At 41.0% G+C, this 18,988-nt stretch overlaps 1 protein-coding gene across 1 annotated transcript; it reads left to right on the plus strand.

Annotated features, from left to right (window-relative positions):
* Positions 1-1,923: 1,923 nt before the first annotated feature.
* On the plus strand, positions 1,924-17,929 carry f13a1b (coagulation factor XIII, A1 polypeptide b). Its single transcript, XM_079580369.1, has 15 exons — positions 1,924-2,030; positions 6,228-6,435; positions 6,516-6,704; positions 7,526-7,774; positions 9,116-9,234; positions 9,309-9,416; positions 11,072-11,246; positions 11,320-11,458; positions 11,564-11,667; positions 12,658-12,746; positions 12,816-12,969; positions 15,512-15,787; positions 16,879-17,039; positions 17,473-17,609; positions 17,737-17,929. The coding sequence occupies exons 2-15, from the start codon at positions 6,249-6,251 to the stop codon at positions 17,876-17,878; spliced, it is 2,229 nt and encodes a 742-aa protein (XP_079436495.1). The 5' UTR covers positions 1,924-2,030; positions 6,228-6,248; the 3' UTR covers positions 17,879-17,929.
* The last annotated feature ends 1,059 nt before the right edge of the window (positions 17,930-18,988 follow it).

The following is an 18,988-nucleotide window of genomic DNA, read 5'->3' on the forward strand; positions in this document are numbered from 1 at the left end:
TTGAAAAGTCCCATTGCACTTGAGGGGAAAGACAAATACCACTTGTTTCAGCTTTTTACGGCTGAACCACAATGTCCAACGACTTTGTAAACACACCAGGTAAACCAGAGATCACAGGCAGCGGTGGCAGGATCTATCATTCAAAGCTTAACACCAAATGTGTGTCGGGAAATGTTAAAAATTGAAGCCAGGAGCGCAGCGGTAAACCTGGCCTCAAAACCAGAGTTATATCAAAGGAAAGAGTCGTGTTTGACCAAAGCTTTGACTGGGTCTGACAGTTTATTACACTGGGCCATAAGTACTTTCTCAAGATGATCAACTTAGAATATGTTGAAAATTAATTATATTTTTGTTCTATTCATACAGAGAGCTATATCTAGGGATGGGCTATTCGTTGACTTTACAGACAGTGATTGCCCAGTAATAAGATTGAAATTACATGATGACATGTGTAATTCAAAGGAGCAGCATCACACTCTCAGGTAGCCAGTGTCAAAGGTATATTTATTCAGTCCACTATGTGTAATAACATAGTAAATATGAGTAGTGATCAACCAATCCGATATAGAGTTCAGGACTGTGATGTCATATCGCTAAGTATCATGGGATTCGCAGCAATAATCAACCAATGGAGATTTTAGAAGGTAAAATACTCAACTTATTTTTCACATCAAAACATTTGGACACCGCAGCGTGTAACGGAGTTGTTCCATTTTTTCTCCACTTTTTATATTGTTTTTAGATAATGTTAGTCTATGGGAAATGTGTGCTAACAGCTGCAAAGATGGCGGATCTCCATGTATAGATACAGACGGCATCGCGTCACAGAAGGGGGCGTGGCCTCGCCGAAATAAAGTCAAGTCTAAATCAGGTCCTTTTAGATGTTTATTCACAGCAGATTGTTCATTAGAAGTGAAAAAACGGCAGTCGTAGCTAGCATTAGCACGATGCTAACATGTAGCATCATGTTAGCATTCTCCATTATTGTATATGTATATGTATTAATGGGCTGTTGAACCACTTTGCTCCTCCATGTATCTTTATTTAGCAGAAAACTATATTCGTAATTCAGCATTTGTTTAATTAGTTTTTGAATAATTAGAATAATTTTTCTCCAAATTGTTTCCCCCCTTAACTGTTTTCAAACATGACCAAATATGGGCGATTCCAGGGATGCCGTCTGTATCTATATAGGTATTTCTCCATATCGGTTATCGCCAGATATAATGCAGATGTAAGGCCAATATCTCTGTAACCAAAAGTGATAAAGACTTTCCAGCCTTAGGGGAGAAAATCGCTGTGAAAATCGGTCACAAGTTTTCACACCCCAGGCCCTATTTTATATATTTTATGTTGCAGACTTTTGCTTATATTTTGTAACCATAATAGATAGAGACAGTTTTTTGTTTTGGAATTTAATGATTGTTGTCTTTCTGAAGTAACAATAAAACATGAAAGTCCTGAATAAACTGGCGCCCCCTGCTGTCATAGTTCAACACTGACACATTGTTCACAGGATCAAATACAAATACTTGTAGTTCTACTTTATATATTTATTTCACCACCTGACTCCACCATAGAGACTGTAAATTACCAGGAAACATTCAGTATTTTGTATTCCCTGTCATGCGTGTAACCTAAAGGGGTCATAGGTGTTTACAAACAGAAAAAATAAGTCAATTACAGTTTACAATACAATAAACTTGATATCAGTGGAGCTTTAGTTTGTAAATGTATTTCAAAGTGGTTCATGGCTCGTCGATCATCACCTCGTCTTTGCGCCGTCTCCTGTGGTTTGTAGAAGGGACGGCAGATTCCACATCCCGCTCCCAACTCGGACCGACCGCACTCGCGCACGCAAAAGAGCGCTGTGAACTACACAAGTACACACACACAAGTACACACACAGAAGTACACACCTCATACCCCCCGACGCCTCCTGCTGGGTTTAAAAGGAGCACTACAGCGTCCCAAATCCAGACAGACCAGACAGGCACTGAGGACAGCAGCTTCTCCACAGCTCACTACAGGTACTTGTGATACTTCTACTGCAACTACTAACACGTGTACATTATTAGTCAGGAAGTTGCACTGCACTACATCTGCAAACCACATGCAAATGATTAAGCAGAAATTTGAATTGTCAAGCTGTTATGTTTGCTTTCACTGTGCAATAAAGCTACACAAAGGAAACACATGGCTGCAAGGAGCACATTTAATGTTAGATTTAGAAGAAGTATTAGTGAAGTTTTATGGTTCAAAGCATGCCTTGTGATCAGTATTGGGCAAGCTATGTTAAAATTGTAATATATTCTATATTAGTAGTTACAGTTAAGAAAATAGTAATAATGCCACCGAGCAAAAGTGCAGTAATGATTTCCTTTTCCTTTACTTTACCCCCATTCTCTCGTGTTTTGTTTTGACAACATTAACATTAACATTTGGTGTTGCATTTTATTTGTATGGGTGTTTGGCATCTTTTCATTCATACATTTAAATTCACTTGTAACACGAGTTCCTTGAATTGTAGTGACTAATGTATTCCTGTATTTTGTGTAAGTAATATGTTATATTCCTCAGTTACTGAAAAAAGGAAATATTTTTGTATCTCGTTTCTTTTGTAATATGCTACACCCAACACTGCTTCTGATATTAAATATACTATATATACTTTACTTTGTAATAATTTATAGATAAATCATAATTGTGCTTTTTGTATCGTGTGCCCAGAATGTGCCTCAGCATTTTGGCAATGTGTAATGTGAGTGTGAGCAGGGGTGTTTCACTGGGGTGGCCTGGTGGGGGGGCTTTATTATTCTCGGGTGACATGAGGTTAGTTAATGGCCATTTTCTTCCATATTTGTCAAGCTTTGGTGATTTATTATCAATCATAATGTTTTAAATAGAGATTGCCCAGACTGCTTCAGCCCATCTGAGTGAGGTGGTGCCTAGAGGGGCAAATCTGATTCCCGTAGAAACAGCCTTGGGTGTGCGTAACATTAAATTAGTCAGTTTTTGTTTTGAGGAGCTACTTATGATTATTCTTTTTCAAAATCACTGCGTTGTAAATCGATCCATCTGTAAATGTCTTTCTATGGATCCCAAGCCCGGATAAGTCAGACGTTAATACGAAGGAAGTGGATGAGGCCACACTGTTTGTCTATGCCCCGCTGCCTCCATAGACCACAGTGCTGGGTGTGAAACAGTGCTGTCTTTCTCTGTGTGACTGATGCGCCAGACCTGCAGTCAGCAGTGGCGCCCACGTTATGTAGCATTATGAGCAGGTGTCGCAGAGCCAAACCCTCATAACACACAACTGCGCTGAATGACAGTAAAACACAACTACTATTTGAGGTTTGAGGAGATTTGGGAGAAAATACTTAGTTTAACCTCCGACCCTGAACAGAGCACATTTTCTTCAGTTTGGCTTTACCCAAGTTAAAAAGCGGGAAAAAAAGCCACAAAAATCAAGAAGAAAGTGACTAAAGAACTTTAACCCTCACCCTAACAAAAAGGCACAAAAAGGTGACAATAAAGTGATGAAAGAGCAACAGAAAAGTAACAAAAACTCAACAGAAATGTGGAAAAAAAACTCAACAAAAATGGCAAAAAGGCAACAGAAAAGTGGCAAAAATTAGATGAAAAAGAACTTGAATAAAGTGACGGCAACAACGCAAGAAAAAAGATCAGTTTTGTAGGTCTTAGCTTTCAAATGAGCCAGCAAGCTCCTGGCCAGAAGTGTTTATATTTGGGTAAAACTTGAGAAAATGTGCTCGCTTAAAGGGACTATACAGAGTTTAAAAAGGTTAAAATTAAGTATTTTCCTCCCCCTATTTGAGCCCGGACCTGTTCACCACAACTGCTTCTAAAATCCTGCACTGTCACTCAAAAAGGTGTCACTTCGGGTCCGAATTGCAGTCATGCACGAGCTTAATATAGAAGGTGCAGTTACACATATGACCAGAGGTGGCAGTAGTGAGTATAAAATGGCCAACTTGCATCCAGCCCCTTTAATTAATGTGTGCAGTGAAGGAATTTTGACCAAGTTCTGTGTTTATATATAAACCATTTGCACCATAGACCGTGACTAAAACTGGACAAAAAACGATGGTTAAATTATTTTAATAAGGCACAAACAAGCTCCTACTAAAACACTGGACTAAAATAAATTAGTGTGTGAAGGAGCTCTTGTACATGTAGCACTGTTTATCTGCACTCAAAATACTCACACACGTAATTACATAATCCTGTGACAGTCACTCGAGCGCGTCGCCCCCTGTGGTCGCACTCTAAACTGTAATTTTAGTTTTGGTGGATTTTATGACTCACTGGGAGCAGGACACTGGGGGCTTTGTTTACATGCAAACCATGTGTCCAAGTTTAGAGCCGAGTTTGTCCAAACCGCAGCACGTTTCCATCCAGAATATGGTAATTTGCTTTCGGTCAACCACAGAAGCCGATGCGATGGTCGTCGTCACAATGTGTATGTTACGTTTGGTGCATCATTACTTTTATAAATCTGAAAATACACTGTCTGTTTGCTGTTTGTTTTGCCTGTAAGTGTAATTTACGTCTTGCTTGAGCTGGACTGAAATCAAGAAACCATTTTTTTTTTGTGTCCTCATTGGTATAAAGTGCTTACAAGTTAATGACTGTCAGAATGGATGAATATTAACACATTATTTACATCATCTATAATTAAGCCTCTGTATTCTGGTTAATGCCAAGCTGTCACCTTTGATACATGTCAAACTGTGGAGGCAATAATGTTTAGATGACATTTACATATAAGTCAACAATGCATGTTTATTCTGCACATGAGGAAACTGCTCCCAGCCATTACTCACTCTTTTCCTATATGCCATGACCTATAGTTTATTATGTAAGTAACTAACTCATAATGCATTCACTATGAGAGGTGTCAAAGTGTGGGTAGTGCATTGCCTAAATAGATGTAAAGAACTAATAGAAAGCTTGGGGCCCCCTTGGTTTTATTTTCTTGCTGCACCCCTGTTAGCTGAACTGAAATCATTAAACAGAGAAGTGAAGTTCAAAGTTAATAACAACAAGCCTTCGACGCACATGGCGACCAGTCATGACGCTTAACATTGTTTCAAACTTTCGTCATCTCGATCAAGGCATGTTTTGAATTATTTTGACGGCCTGCGGTTATTGTTTACTGGAAGAAGGTTTTTTTGTACATGAAATACAGATGGTTATGATTAAAAAGAAGTCATACATAGTTTGAATACTATCAGCTAGATAAAACTGTCAGCTACATAAACAGAACTAAAAGCTTCTTGAACAAAGTGTCAAAAGAGCGACAAAAACAAGGGTGAAAATATAGCAAAAAAGAGAGCCACGAAAAACACATGGAAAAGTGAGGAAAAATTGACAAAAAGGTGGCAAAGAAGCAACAAAACCGTGCCAGAAAAGCAGCAATAACACAATTAAAAAGTGACACAAATGAGACGAAAACCCATCAAAAAAGCAGGAAAAAAGCGATGAAGAAAGCAACAAAAAATGACAGAAAGACGACAAAAAAAAGAGACGAAAACACAACAAAGACGCTTCAAAAACGTGACATAAATGTGACAACACAACAAAAAAGTTAGTATCAGTTTTGTAGGTCGTAGCTTTCAATCAATCAATCAATCAATCAATCAATCAATCAATCAATAAATCAATGGTTTTGTATAGCCCAATATCACAACAGGGGTTGCCTCACAGGGCTGCACCAAACATTAAGGCAATAAAACAGAGCAATAAATATGACAGTGTAAAGTTCAGGTGAATGAAGTATCCAAATAAGCGTTGGCAACAGGTGGCGTCGAGCGACGTGGGTGTCCCCCGTCCTTAGACTCTCCAGCACGCGAGAAAAAACTAAAAAACCCACGGGGAAAGCGGTGAAACCTCGGGAGAACCACAGAAGGGGAGATCCACTCCCATGGACGGACGAGCTATAGAGACCCAGGGCCTATGGGAGTCCCTGAGCAGACGGGCCAAGATCGCAGACCGTCCAGTCCTCAGTGTCCACTTCCACTATGCAGGGTTCCTCCGTTCAAACGAGGCGTTACTCTGGCCCACAGGCTGTAACCTGTTAGATTTGGGTAAAGCTGGAGAAAATGCGCTCGGTTAAGGCGGGGGTTAAGGTGTTAATGACTGTTTGTTGTCATCAATTTAGGACCAATGGAACAATTCTGACTTACCCCTTCCTTCTTTTCCAGTGACTCTGATCTACGCTCATTATGTCTGACCAACCCACCTCCACCCGCTCCTCCGCCCCTCCCCCTCCTCCCTCCGGACCACGGCCCAAAACCACCAGCAGAGGCCGCGCCGCTGCCCCGACCGCCAACTCCAACATGGACTCTTCGGACATCCCGGAGTACGAGTACTTCGTGGCACCCGGGCCCAGAGGGTACCCGCCTTTGACTGGTGAGGAAAGCATAGAAGAAGAAAGATGAAAAGGTTAAATCTTTATCGTGGCCCCTCATGTCAAACGCTTTTTGCCTCAGAGTTCTTGGACGTCTGGGACGTGGACATGAAGCATCATCGTGAAGGCACAAACCGGACCAGCCACAACACCGACATGTACAACCTGGACTCTCTGGTCGTGAGGCGCGGCCAGGAGTTCGAGGTCAACATCAAGTTCAACCGGCCGTATAAACCAGACGAGGACAAGTTCGCTGTGGAGTTCGTTATTGGTAAGAGTAAACATGGTTAAGTAGTTTATGATAAGGAAGTTTGTTCTAGGCGTTTGACCCAATATACAGTGTAATATTTAAATCGTAACAATAAAATACAGGCGCTAGAGCTAGACTTGACTGGGGCTCCTCCTGCTGGCAGCTGTAGGAATGACTTGTGATAAAACTAAATTTAAAGGGACTATATAATTTTAAAATGTTGAATGTCCTATGGTGTAAGAGCTTAGTATAACAGCTGCAGTTACGCATACGACCTGAGGTGGCAGTAGTGAGCATAAAATTACCAACTTGGATCTAGTCCCTTTAAGTTTTGATTTACAGCTTGATTTACAATTTCAGCAAGGCCTTATGAACACACTATGAGCAGAACAGAACAGTTTGGGGTTTTAGGAAGTACAGAGTGAAACGCTGATACAGTAGAAGAAGAAATGCGGCGGCACGGTGACGCAGTGGTTAGCGCTCACGCCTCACAGCTAGAAGGTCCTGGATTCGATTCCCACCTGGACCGGGCCTTTCTGTGTGGAGTTTGCATGTTCTCCCCGTGTCTGTGTAGGTTTCCTCCGGGTACTCCGGTTTCCCCTACCACTAAAAACATGTACAATAGATTCCCCTCTGGGGCCAGGACTCCCCTGAAAAAGAGTTTTAATCTCAGTGGGACTATCCTGGTTAAATAAAGGTCAATAAACTGTTTAATTAAGCATCATTTGTCTCCTTTAATATTTAGGAAGTAACTGTGTAAGTTGTAGTATCTGTGAGTGAGTGTTGAAAGGAATTGTGGGTAGCGTAGTTTCAGCATTGACCCACTGATCGACTTCCTGCAGGCTCCAGCCCTCAGTACAGCAAAGGCACGTACATGCCGGTGTTCCCCGTCAAAGAGCGGCAGACGGCTTGGCCAGGTCGCATCACTGAGACCTCTGAAAACACCGTGACCATGGCCGTCACCCCGGACCCCGGCTGCATCGTGGGCAAATACCACATGTACGTCGCCATAGTAACGCCCTACGGCATCCGCAGGACCAAGCGAGAGAAGAGCCGCGACCTGTACATCCTGTTCAACCCGTGGGCGGCAGGTTGGTGCTTTTGTAACTTATTTTGTTGCTTTTTGAGTCGAGTCACTGTTCAATCAATCACTGCAACTCTCTGTACCCGTAGTAGAGTTCGCTAGTGCTTGAAACAGAGTAAACAAACAGTATTGAGCAGTTTGAGGCACTCCAAAAGTAGAGACATTAAAAAGCCTTTATTTAAACATGGCTAGATAAGATAAAATTGCCAACGCGTTTCGGCTCTAGTCCCTCCTCAGGGCGAGCTCGAGATGGCTGCCTCTGTACAGCTATAAGCTCACAGCATTGGTCACATGTCCCAAGTGGGTTGGTCCAAGGTGGGTGTGTTCCTTGTCACCTGGTTTGTAGAATACAACACATTAAAATATGTACAATACACTATTCTTTTCAAAACCATAAAGAGAAATGCAAATAATTATTAAATCCATACATTTTACACCCTCACCTATGGTCATGAGATTTGGGTCATGACCGAAAGGACAAGATCGCGAATACAAGCGGCCGAAATGAGTTTCCTTCGCAGGGTGGCTGGGCGCACCCTCCGAGATTGGGTGAGGAGCTCAGTTACCCGGGAGGAGCTCGGAGTAGAGTCGCTGCTCCTTCACGTCGAAAGGAGCAGCTGAGGTGGCTCGGGCATCTGTTCCGGATGCCTCCTGGTCGCCTCCCGCGGGAGGTGTTCCAGGCATGTCCTAGTGGGACAAGGCCTCGTGGAAGACCCAGGACACGGTGGTGGGACTATGTCTCCGAGCTGGCCTGGTGTCGCTTCAGGGTCCCCCCAGAACAGCTGGAGGAGGTGTGTGTGGATCGGGAAGTTTGGGCATCTCTGCTGAGACTGCTGCCCCCGCGACCCGGCCCCGGATAAAGCGGAAGAAAATGGATGGATGGATGGATACATTTTACAAAAATACTGACAAATCTAATTACTCTGATAGTCTCTTGTATTTGTTCTAAGCCACACATTTTAAGGTTTTTGCAATTCCCATGGTGAACATCTTTATAATGCATGGCCATAGGATACACGGAGTTGCTAATTCTTATTGCTTGTTTGTGTTCTGCTAGAAACGCGTTGGCAATTTTATCTTATCTAGCCATGTCTAAATAAAGGCTTTCTAATATCTCTACTTTTGGAGTGCCTCAGTTTGTTTGATTTTTTGCTGAAGCGGATCCCTGCACTGAAGAGCACCCAAAAGACTAAACTTATACAACTTTTTTACATCCAAGCAGCACTCCAGCCTCCCAATTTTTTCAAGCATTGAGCATTTTGTTTAGCCTGCAGAGCTCCATATTTGCATTTAGATAAACTTCGCCCTGTCTTTTTACACTTCGGGGATCATAACATTTTGTCTTCAGACGATGAGGTGTTTCTGAACGACGAGTCTGAGCGACAGGAGTGCGTGATGAACGAGATGGGCATCATTTACCACGGTTCCTATGACGACATCGCGGAGAGGACCTGGAACTACGGACAAGTACTGACCAAACACACCCTTCTCCTGCACTTTACCCATGTATCTGTTTAACTGTGTCATTGTGTGGCCTCCAGTTCAACGTCGGGATCCTGGACGCCTGCCTGTACATCCTGGACCGCTCTCAGATGCCCATCACCAGCCGAGGAGACGCGGTCAAAGTGGTGCGCCAGGCCTCTGCTATGGTCAGTGCATAGGGGATCTCTCCTTTATAATGAAACTGACTGTCAGAGAGGCTTCTATAATTGGCTTTTAGTAGCAGACAGTGCAGATACCATTTACCATTCTTACTTATCCTTATTATTATCAAGGCCAAGACAGCTATAGGTGCAGAGACTGTTGTTAACTGCTGTGTAATTTATTGTAGACAGTCATTCAGGCTTGCACAAAGTGTTAAATTGCAATATAGACTTCTCTTCTACATAGATTCCTGTATCGTATACTTTTGTACCTCGGTTTTGTATTGAGTTGCAATGACAGGTTGCAATTTGAGTTGTTTATTCTGGAGTTTACAGGCTGCATTTCTCACATCGACACCTCCTGTTTCTCACATTCTAAGGGACAATAGTGGATCAGTGGTGTCGCCTTTCGCTTTCTAACCCAATAATTGGTGGTTCGATTCCTGCTATGATCAGTCTATACTGCTCTATGCAGTCTTAACCTCTTACCTTAAAGGGACTATGTTTAAAAATGTTAAAATTATGTATTTTTCATTAACCCAATGTCCTAAGATGTAGAATGAGCTCTAAAATCCTGCGCTGTAATTAAAAAGCTGTTGCTTCGGGTCCTAAATGCCGTCATGCACGAGCTTAATATAGAAACTGCAGTTACGTGTAAGGCCAGAGGTGGCAGTAGTGAGTATAAAATTACCAAATTGCAATTCGATTCCCACCTGCACAGGGCCATTCTGTGTGGAGTTTGCATGTTCTCCCCGTGTCTGCGTAGGTTTCCTCCGGGTACTCCGGTTTCCCCTACCACTAAAAACATGCACCACAGGCCAGGATGAATGAGGTGTGTGAGTTAATAGTGGTGGTCAGAGAGTCCGTTGGCGCAGACGTGTGTAGTCGCGAAAGCGCTTCTGTCAGTCTCCCCCAGGGGAAACTGAAGCTACAAACGTAGTTTACCACCACTGAGTGTGGAGTGAATGTACAACTGTCTCATGTAAAGCGCTTTGTGACCATGTCTGTGAAAGGCGCTATATAAATAAAGTTCTTCTTCTTCTACTTCTTCTTCTTCTTCTTCTTCTTCTTCTTCTTCTTCTTCTTCTTCTAAAAGCTTCTCGATGCCTAAAGGCCAGTTTAACGCCTCGTTTGAAAGCTAAGACCTACAAAACTGATAGGAACTTGTAATTGTGTTTTGGTAAAAAAAAAAAAAAAAAAACGTTCTTTTTTTTTACTTTTTTCGTGGTTTTTGTCTTTTTTTTGTTGCATTTTTGTCACTTTTTGTGTGTTTTTTTGTAGTCAACAAAACGTTCATGCAACTTCAGATGACTAAATCTGATATTAATGTAGTCAACTTTACATCAGTATTTAAAAGAAAAAAAAGTGAAACAAGGGGAAAAAATTGGGGGAAATTTGGGGCAACATTTGGAAAAAAAACTGGGGAAAAAGTTTATTGTTTTCTGATAATTGGGAATAAAACCTTTTTTTAAAATTGGTCAAAAGTGGGGAAAACTTGGAAAGTGTTTTTACTGTCCTTTTGTAGTTACAAGAAGTTTCTTGGTTTTTTGGTTCTATAATAATTTAGTACAGGTGTCGGAAAAGTATCATTCAGGTATCGGTATGAAAAAAAAAAACAGGACCCAGCCCTAGTCATAAGGTTAATCAACTTCTGTGCGTAGTTGAACTCCCGTGACGACGAAGGGGTGCTGGTGGGGAACTGGAGCGGGGACTACACGTACGGAGTGGCCCCGACCTCTTGGACCGGCAGCACTGACATCCTGCTCTCCTACAGCAACACCAGGAGCCCGGTCTGCTACGCCCAGTGCTGGGTCTACGCCGCCGTCTTCAACACCTGTGAGGTCCAAATCCAAAGCCCTTAAAACAGGTGACTGAAAGATTGTAATATGGATTGTCCCTTAAATCCCAGTCCTGCGTTGTCTCGGGATCCCGTCTCGAGTGGTCACCAACTTCTTCTCCGCCCACGACAACAACGGAAATCTGAAAACTGACATCATTTTGGACGAAACCGGCAGGATCGACCGTGGACGCACAAAGGACTCCATCTGGTAACAATGGCTTCAATTTAAACTCTCTCTCTTTCATCAAATACATTATTCCTTCTTTGAAATCCCAGAAAGTTAAGCTTAGTTTGTCTCATTTTTGACACACAGGAACTACCACTGCTGGAACGAGTGCTACATGGCCAGGAAGGACCTCCCGGCTGGTTTCGGAGGATGGCAGGTCGTTGATGCTACGCCACAGGAGACAAGTGACGGTGAATAAAAAACCTGCAACAATTCATAATTACATTGGAAACCTTCCCTTCCAGCACTGACCTTTAGCAAAACATTGTAATTTAACCTCTTCACCCCCACTGTAACCGAGCCCAGTTCAGCTTTACCCAAATCTGATTGGAGCTTATAGCCTATAGGCAAGTGTCACGCCTCATTTGAAAGTTAAGACCTACAAAACTATGAATGATCTTTTTACTCACTTTTTCCATCTAATTTTTTCCACTTTTTTGTCACACTTAAGTCGCTTTGGTTGTCACATTTATACTGCAGTGTTTGTCACTTTTTCGTCACTTTTTAGTTGAGTTTTTGTTGCTTTTTTTGTCGAGTTTTTGTCACTTTTTCGTCCTGTTTTTGTCACTTTTTTGTTGAGTTTTTGTTACTTTTTTGTCGAGTGTTTGTTACTTTTTTTGTCAAGTTTTTGTTATTTTTTTGTCGAGTTTTTGTTATTTTTTTGTCGAGTGTTTGTTCCTTTTTTTGTCGAGTTTTTGTTATTTTTTTGTCGAGTTTGTGTTATTTTTTTGTCGAGTTTTTGTTACTTTTTGGTCAAGTTTTTATAACTTTTTTGTCGAGTTTTTGTCATTTTTTTGTCACTTTTGAGTTTTTGTTACTTTTTTTGTCGAGTTTTTACTTTTTTGTCGAGTTTTTGTCACTTTTTCGTCATTTTTTTGTTGAGTTTTCGTCACTTTTTTGTTGAGTTTTCGTCACTTTTTTGTTGAGTTTTTGTCACTTTTTTGTTGAGTTTTTGTCACTTTTTTCACTTTTTTCATCGGTTCATTTTGATACTTTTTTTGTTCGCTGCTTTGTTCAACAAGCTTTTAGATTTGGGTAAAGCCAAACTGGAAAAAATTACTTACTTCTGATTGGATAATTGCCTCAAGAACTAACACAAGCTTCAGCCTGGCGATAACTAAGATGTCTTTTTGTTATCAATGTCTCCGAAGATCATGAATTTGTTTTATTGTTGTGAAAAGGCATGTACCGGTGTGGGCCCGCCTCCGTCAACGCCATCAAACACGGGCAGATGTGCTACCCCTACGACGCTCCCTTCGTCTTTGCTGAGGTCACTTGGTCAACATACAATCATTGTATTATACAGAAATATGACTTTTATAAACAATCTCTCCTGTAGGTGAACAGCGATGTGGTTTTCTACATGCGTGGGAAGGATGGGACCATGGAGCCGGTCAAAGTGAACCATTCTCACGTGGGACGGGCGATTTACACCAAAACACCCGGAGAGCTGACCCGCAAAGACATCACCGACCAGTACAAGTTCCCTGAAGGTGAAGAATCGACCATTTAGAGACAGATTAACCTCTTAATCTCCACCAAGCACATTTTCTCCAGTTCAGTTTTATCCAAAAAAGCTTTTCAACTGGAGGTCACAGCCTATAGGCCAGGGCAATGACTTATTTGAAAGCTAAGACTGACAAAACAGACCTTTATGTCACATTTTTGTAGTGGTTTTTTCGTAGGTTTTTATATCTTGTTTTTTATAGGTTTTTTGTCCGTTTTTCGTAGTTTTTCAATCTTGTTTTCGTAGTTTTTTTAATCTTGTTTTTTGTATTTTTTTATCTTGTTTTTGATGTTTTTTTGTCTTGTTTTCATAGTTTTTTTGTCTATTTTTTGTAGTCTTTTAATCTTGTTTTTGAAGTTTTTTTGTCTTATTTTCATAGTTTTTTTGTCTATTTTTTGTATTTTTTTAATCTTGTTTTTGAAGTTTTTTTGTCTTGTTTTTGAAGTTTTTTTGTCTTGTTTTTGAAGTTTTTTTTGTATTTTTTTAAAAGTTTTTTTGTCTTGTTTTTGAAGTTTTTTGTCTATTTTTTTTATCATTTCTTTAGTCGTGTTTTTGTCGCTTCTTTATTGTGATATTGTTGTTTTTCCGGCACGTTTTTGCTTCTTGGTCACATTTTGTTGCTCTTTTTTCAGTTTTTTTTTTCATCACTTTTTAATTGTGTTGTTGTCGCTCTTTTGTTGCTGTTTTTTGTAACTTTTCTGTTGTATTTTCATCCTCATTGTTGCCACTTTTCTGCCGCTTTGTTCAAGAAGCAAGAAGAAACTGGAGAAAATGTGCTCGGTTCAGGCGGAGATTAAGATGTTTAAGTTCTATTTAATCACAATTAGAATATCTACAATAAGTGGACAGGATCTTGAAAGTGCAAAACTAAAATCCTTCAGCTCCATATCCAAGACTGCCTCATAAATACTCATGTAAAACAAAAGTTCACCAGAAAAATATTATGAAACTAGGAGACACTGATTTTAGAGGCACAATATTTACTATGACCGGTTTAGTGGCAGGATTTGGTTTGTCGTCTTGGCGCGAACAACCCTCTAATGTCCTGCTGCATTTCTGACGTTTTCTGGTGATTCATTCTGACCAATTTTCCACCAAAACACGGCTCTGGTTCCATCCATTGGTTGTGATCGCTGCCAACATCGGTGCTGAAAAACTAAATGGATCACAAGTTGTATAATTATTGCCTCTCTTTTCCCCCCTCAAATTCGACATGTTTATGCCACTGTGAGTGAGCTCCAAAATATTTCTGCCAAATGAATTAAATACACACCGACTGCCATTAACCACAAAATAGATCCAGGCTCATGGTTTGTTGCCATTGCCTTTCAATGTATCAGTTCTTAAGCATGATAAATAAAGTATTTTTTTTTTGTTATAGGCTCATAAATCATGATTATATAAGAGAAAATATACAGTCAAACAGTCAAATTATTGAACAGACATTAAATTGTAAAGGTTTATCACTTTAATAGTTTGCTCAACCGTTTATTGAATCATGTGCTGTTTCTAATTCTGCCCATCCCTACCATTTTCTACCAAGTATGTAATACTCAAAATATCCAGTTTAGATAAGGGTTGGACTAGTTTGGACTGGTTTATGCTGGTTTGGACTGGTTAAGACTGGGTTTAGATCAAGTTTGAACTGGTTTATCCTCCTTTAGACCAGGTATAGACTGGTATACACTGGTTTAGATCAGGTTTGAACCGGTTTAAAAAAACAGCAACATTTTTGTTGTCTCCCAAATGGTTAGAAAATCCTTTTTTTTTTTTTTATGGTTGTGGGGGTTACATTAAAGGGTTATTATGAATGCAATAATGTCTTGCTAATAGGAAGATAAATGCCAATAGTCCTTTAAAGGGACTATAGGGAGTTTAAAAATGTTAAAACTATTTATTTCCTCCCCCTACATGTTCCAGCAATGTCCTAATGTGTACCTGTTCACCACAACTGCCTCTAAAATCCTGCACTGTCACTCAAAAGTGCCGTCATGCACGAGCTTAATATAGAAGCTGCAGTTACACGTATGACCTGAGGTGGCAGTAGCGAGTATAAAAATTACCAACTTGCATCTTGTCTCTTTAAGTTACTGCTTTGGAGCACACACTGTTTTGGTGTCCCTTTAACCTCTTAAGCTCCACCTGAACTGAGCACATTTTCTCCAGTTTGGCTTTACCCAAATCTAAAAGCTTCTTGAGAAAAGTGTCAAAATAGCGACAAAAATTAGACGAAAACGAGGATGGAAATGCAACAAAAACGCCACAAAAGAACAACAGAAAAGTAAGAGATAGTGAGAGGTAGAGCAGAAGTAGATACCACATTCTTCTATTAACGCCCCACTTTTCTGCCATCCCGTTTGACCTTCTCGTTTAGGAAAAATTTTAAAAGCCTGATGATGAAAAAGAACTCGGAGAGAACAATGTTGAAACAGGTTCTTGTTCCTTCAAAGGGGAAAAATATGAGACTATTTAATGCTTTACAAAGCTGCTGCACAAATCCCTTTTACATTTGTGTTCTCCACCTTCAGACAGCACAGAGGAGCGCACCGTCCTGGAGAAGGCGGTGGAGTTCGGCTGCAAGCGCGAACAGTCGGACCCTCCTCCCGCTGACGTGGACCTCATCCTGCCCTCTGTGGAGCTGGCCGTGGGACAGGACCTGGAGCTCAGCGTGGAGTACGTGAACCGCAGTGACCAGCGCCGCACGGTGGAGGCTTATGTGAGCGGCAGCGTGGTCTACTACACCGGAGTCACCAGCTCCGAGTTCCTCTTCACGACGCCCCTCGTCACTTTAGAGCCCAACCAGAGTGAGTACAATCAGGTAGCACAGTTATGCAGGGGATTAGTTCTGATAATGGACATCTCGAAGTTCATTATCCTGCTTTTACCATCACACAGACTGAAACTGTTCATCAGGGGCCTGTTTTCTTTTTTTTTTTTAATCCCAAGCAGGAGTTATTTCGCTTTTTAAGCTCTTTTACCTGAAGCTAGTTCAAGCTCAATTGTTACTATGGAAACAGCTGCAGTGGAGTGACATCTAGACAGCTCTACTTCCTGGTCCGCAGATGTGCGAGAAACTACAAAAAACTCTTCAATACCGCAATCAATATTTCTGAAACTCAACAGAGAGTTACTTATCATACTTGTTTATCAGGCCCATTAGACAAAAATGCTGTACCTACTGCTATAAAAGTAGTATTTACCAAAATCGGTACATCCGGGTTAGCGGAGAAAATGCTAATGTCCGCAGCTACGCTAACCCTGGAAGTAGTGACTTTAGTAAATATTACTTTTTTAGCAGTAGGTGCGGCATTTTTGGCTGATGAGTCTGAGAAATAAGTAGGTTCAGTAACTCTCCGTTGAGTTTCATAAATATTGATGGTTGTTTTTAAGAGTTTTTTATGTTTTTTCTTGCATATTTGCTGGTCTGCTAGTGCTCGGAAGCCGAAGTCGTGACGTCACACTTAACAAACGTATAAAACATTGTAATAGGAAGGAAATAGGCTGTACTTACATTATAATTGACTCTGTGCATAACTTCTAATCATAACAACGCCGCTCAAGAAGTGACTTCCTGTTTCGATCCAGCACTGCAAAATAAAAGCACACAGCTCGTCTCACTAATTAGTTCAGCAGGTACTTGCAACATTACAAGAATATAATTAAATACACACATTATAAGTGTTTTGTCTGTTAATAGTTAGGCAGAAAGAAAGTTGAACTAATGAGTAAGACGGTGCTTTTATTTTGGTGCTATGGATTGAAACAGGAAGTCACTTCGTAGGCAGCGTTGTTTTGATTTTCAGTTATGCACAGAGTCAATTATGGCAATTACATGGAAAAAAACAGGACTGTAACTAATCATTCTCTATTTAAAAGACGCTTTTTATGTGTTCAGCTGTGAAGGAGTTGGTGGACGTTGAGGCTCGCAGCTACATGAAGCACCTGGTGGAGCAGGCGAACCTGAACTTCATCGTGACGGGGAAAGTGAAGGAGACGGGACAAATCGTCACCGCCATGAAAGTGGTGACTCTGCGCAACCCCAAACTCACTGTCGAGGTATCCTGGGGTATCTTTGGGCATCGTATATAGTGGTGTTTTGTGTTTTGGAATGCAAATGTGGCTAGGAAGGTTCTGGGTTTGAAGAAGATCTCACGAAAAGTTAAGATTTAGAGCTGGGTCCCAGTACTGCACGCAATTTACTTTACAGGATGGTTGGGGAAGTTGGCATTGAGAGAGGTTGGATACTCTGGGTAAATTTAGGGTTAAGAACAGAGATATATTTCATGTCAGGATGAAAGACTGACCTCTGTTCACTTACAATCCTGTATCTTCAGCCCTAACTCATCAGTACAAATGTGAATGTGCTCTTTGGCTCCATCACTTTGCAGAGTGTCTGTCTCCCTCTGCTGGCAACAGAAGAAAATTACTATTGCTTTTGCCTTTGAAACTCATTCAAACAGAGATCCTCACCCCTGTTTCGTTTGTGCAGGTGTCTGGAGAGCCCAGAGTCCATGAAGAAATGAGGGCCACGGTGCAGTTCACAAACCCTTTCAGCTTTAACCTGGAGGGGATCTACGTGAGGATGGAGGGACCAGGAGTCATGCTGCCGTCCTTCAGATACTACAGGTGAGTTTGATGAGCATTCAAGGCGCATTCAGGATCATCCTGTAAAAAGGATTCTTTTGTATGCACATATAATCTTTTGCTATTAATTACATCACTTTAGACTTTAATACTTTTCTTCTCTCTTCAGTTTGCTGGCCCCAAACACGCCTGTGGTTTGGACGGAGAAGTTCTATCCTCAGAGAGCCGGGACCACCCGCATCATCGCGAGTCTGGACTGTCCCGCTCTGAGACAGGTCTACGGGGAGAAATCCATCACCATAAAGCCATAGGGAGGTCACAAAGGGAGGTCACTTTTATATATGCAGCCTGGTGACATGAAACTCCAGATAATCTTTATGTGCTTTGACAATATTAGTTTTAGAATGATTATGCAAGTGTCTCTTTAGCCTATTTTTAAGATTTCCTTTATGTTTACAAAGATAATTGAGAGACATAATTATTGGAATCTCTTCTGTTCTCTTAAGTCTGTAGCATTTCTTCTTCGATTCCTTTTGAAAACAAATGCAACTTATCAATAAAGCTCCTCCCTTTGACTCATCTGTGTGTGACTTTATAAAAACATCTTTATTGACTCTGAAAAGGCAGTATTTTTTCCAGAGATACAGACACATAGATGATGAATAAATCTTGACAGCCATTTTGAAAATAAAGTGCAAAATTAAGAACTCTTGGCGAGATAAACAAATCATGTTTTAAAATGCTTCTGTTTTATGTAATGCTTTCTTGGCACTGAGTCACTGCAGGACTGACTCATTCATACATAGTTGTCAAGGTGCTTTTCCCTGAGTTGTTACTGCAGTACAACTCTTAGCTTATTAAAAGGAACAGGCCACTGTTTTTTACATACTGAGACATGTTCTTACCTGAGCTTAGACCAGTTGATTCGTACCTGTCCTATTCCTATAGCTCCAAATGGGGTAATGAAGAAGACCTCGCTCTTCCACGGGCACAAAGACCAGACAGGTGCGCATCAACTCGTCTAAACTCAGGTAAGAACATATCTCAGTATGGAAAAACGGTGGCCTGTTCCTTTAATGCTACAGATAAAATACAATAAAAATAAAAAAACAAAGCAACAATTATAAATATTACAAAATATAAGCAGTGCTTGGTAAAAAAGTACAGACAGCAATAGACGGGTTGGGGACATTAGGTTTGGGTTCAAAATCCATCTCTCTTGTATGAAACTTATTCTACCAAAGATGATTTTTAGAAATACAGTGGTCCCTCTCACAATAGTACAATTTTGCAGCTTTTTTACAGCATATTGGCGCCATACACACATTATGTTCTGCGTCCTGATTGGCTCGTCGCAGAGTGAGCCCTCGTCTCGCTATAGAGAGCATCTCTGTGGACCGTCAACTAGGGCTGTGTGCTGT

The sequence above is a fragment of the Gobius niger genome, assembly GCF_951799975.1.
Source record: "Gobius niger genome assembly, chromosome: 21".
Taxonomy (NCBI): Eukaryota; Metazoa; Chordata; class Actinopteri; order Gobiiformes; family Gobiidae; genus Gobius; species Gobius niger.

Bases quoted from the DNA above. Each gene is read 5' to 3' on its own strand.
- f13a1b (XM_079580369.1), top strand. From the start codon at position 6,249: ATGTCTGACCAACCCACCTCCACCCGCTCCTCCGCCCCTCCCCCTCCT. The intron at 6,705-7,525 runs GTAAGAGTAAAC...GACTTCCTGCAG, and splicing joins CGCTGTGGAGTTCGTTATTG to GCTCCAGCCCTCAGTACAGC. The intron at 12,747-12,815 runs GTCACTTGGTCA...TCTCTCCTGTAG, and splicing joins CTCCCTTCGTCTTTGCTGAG to GTGAACAGCGATGTGGTTTT.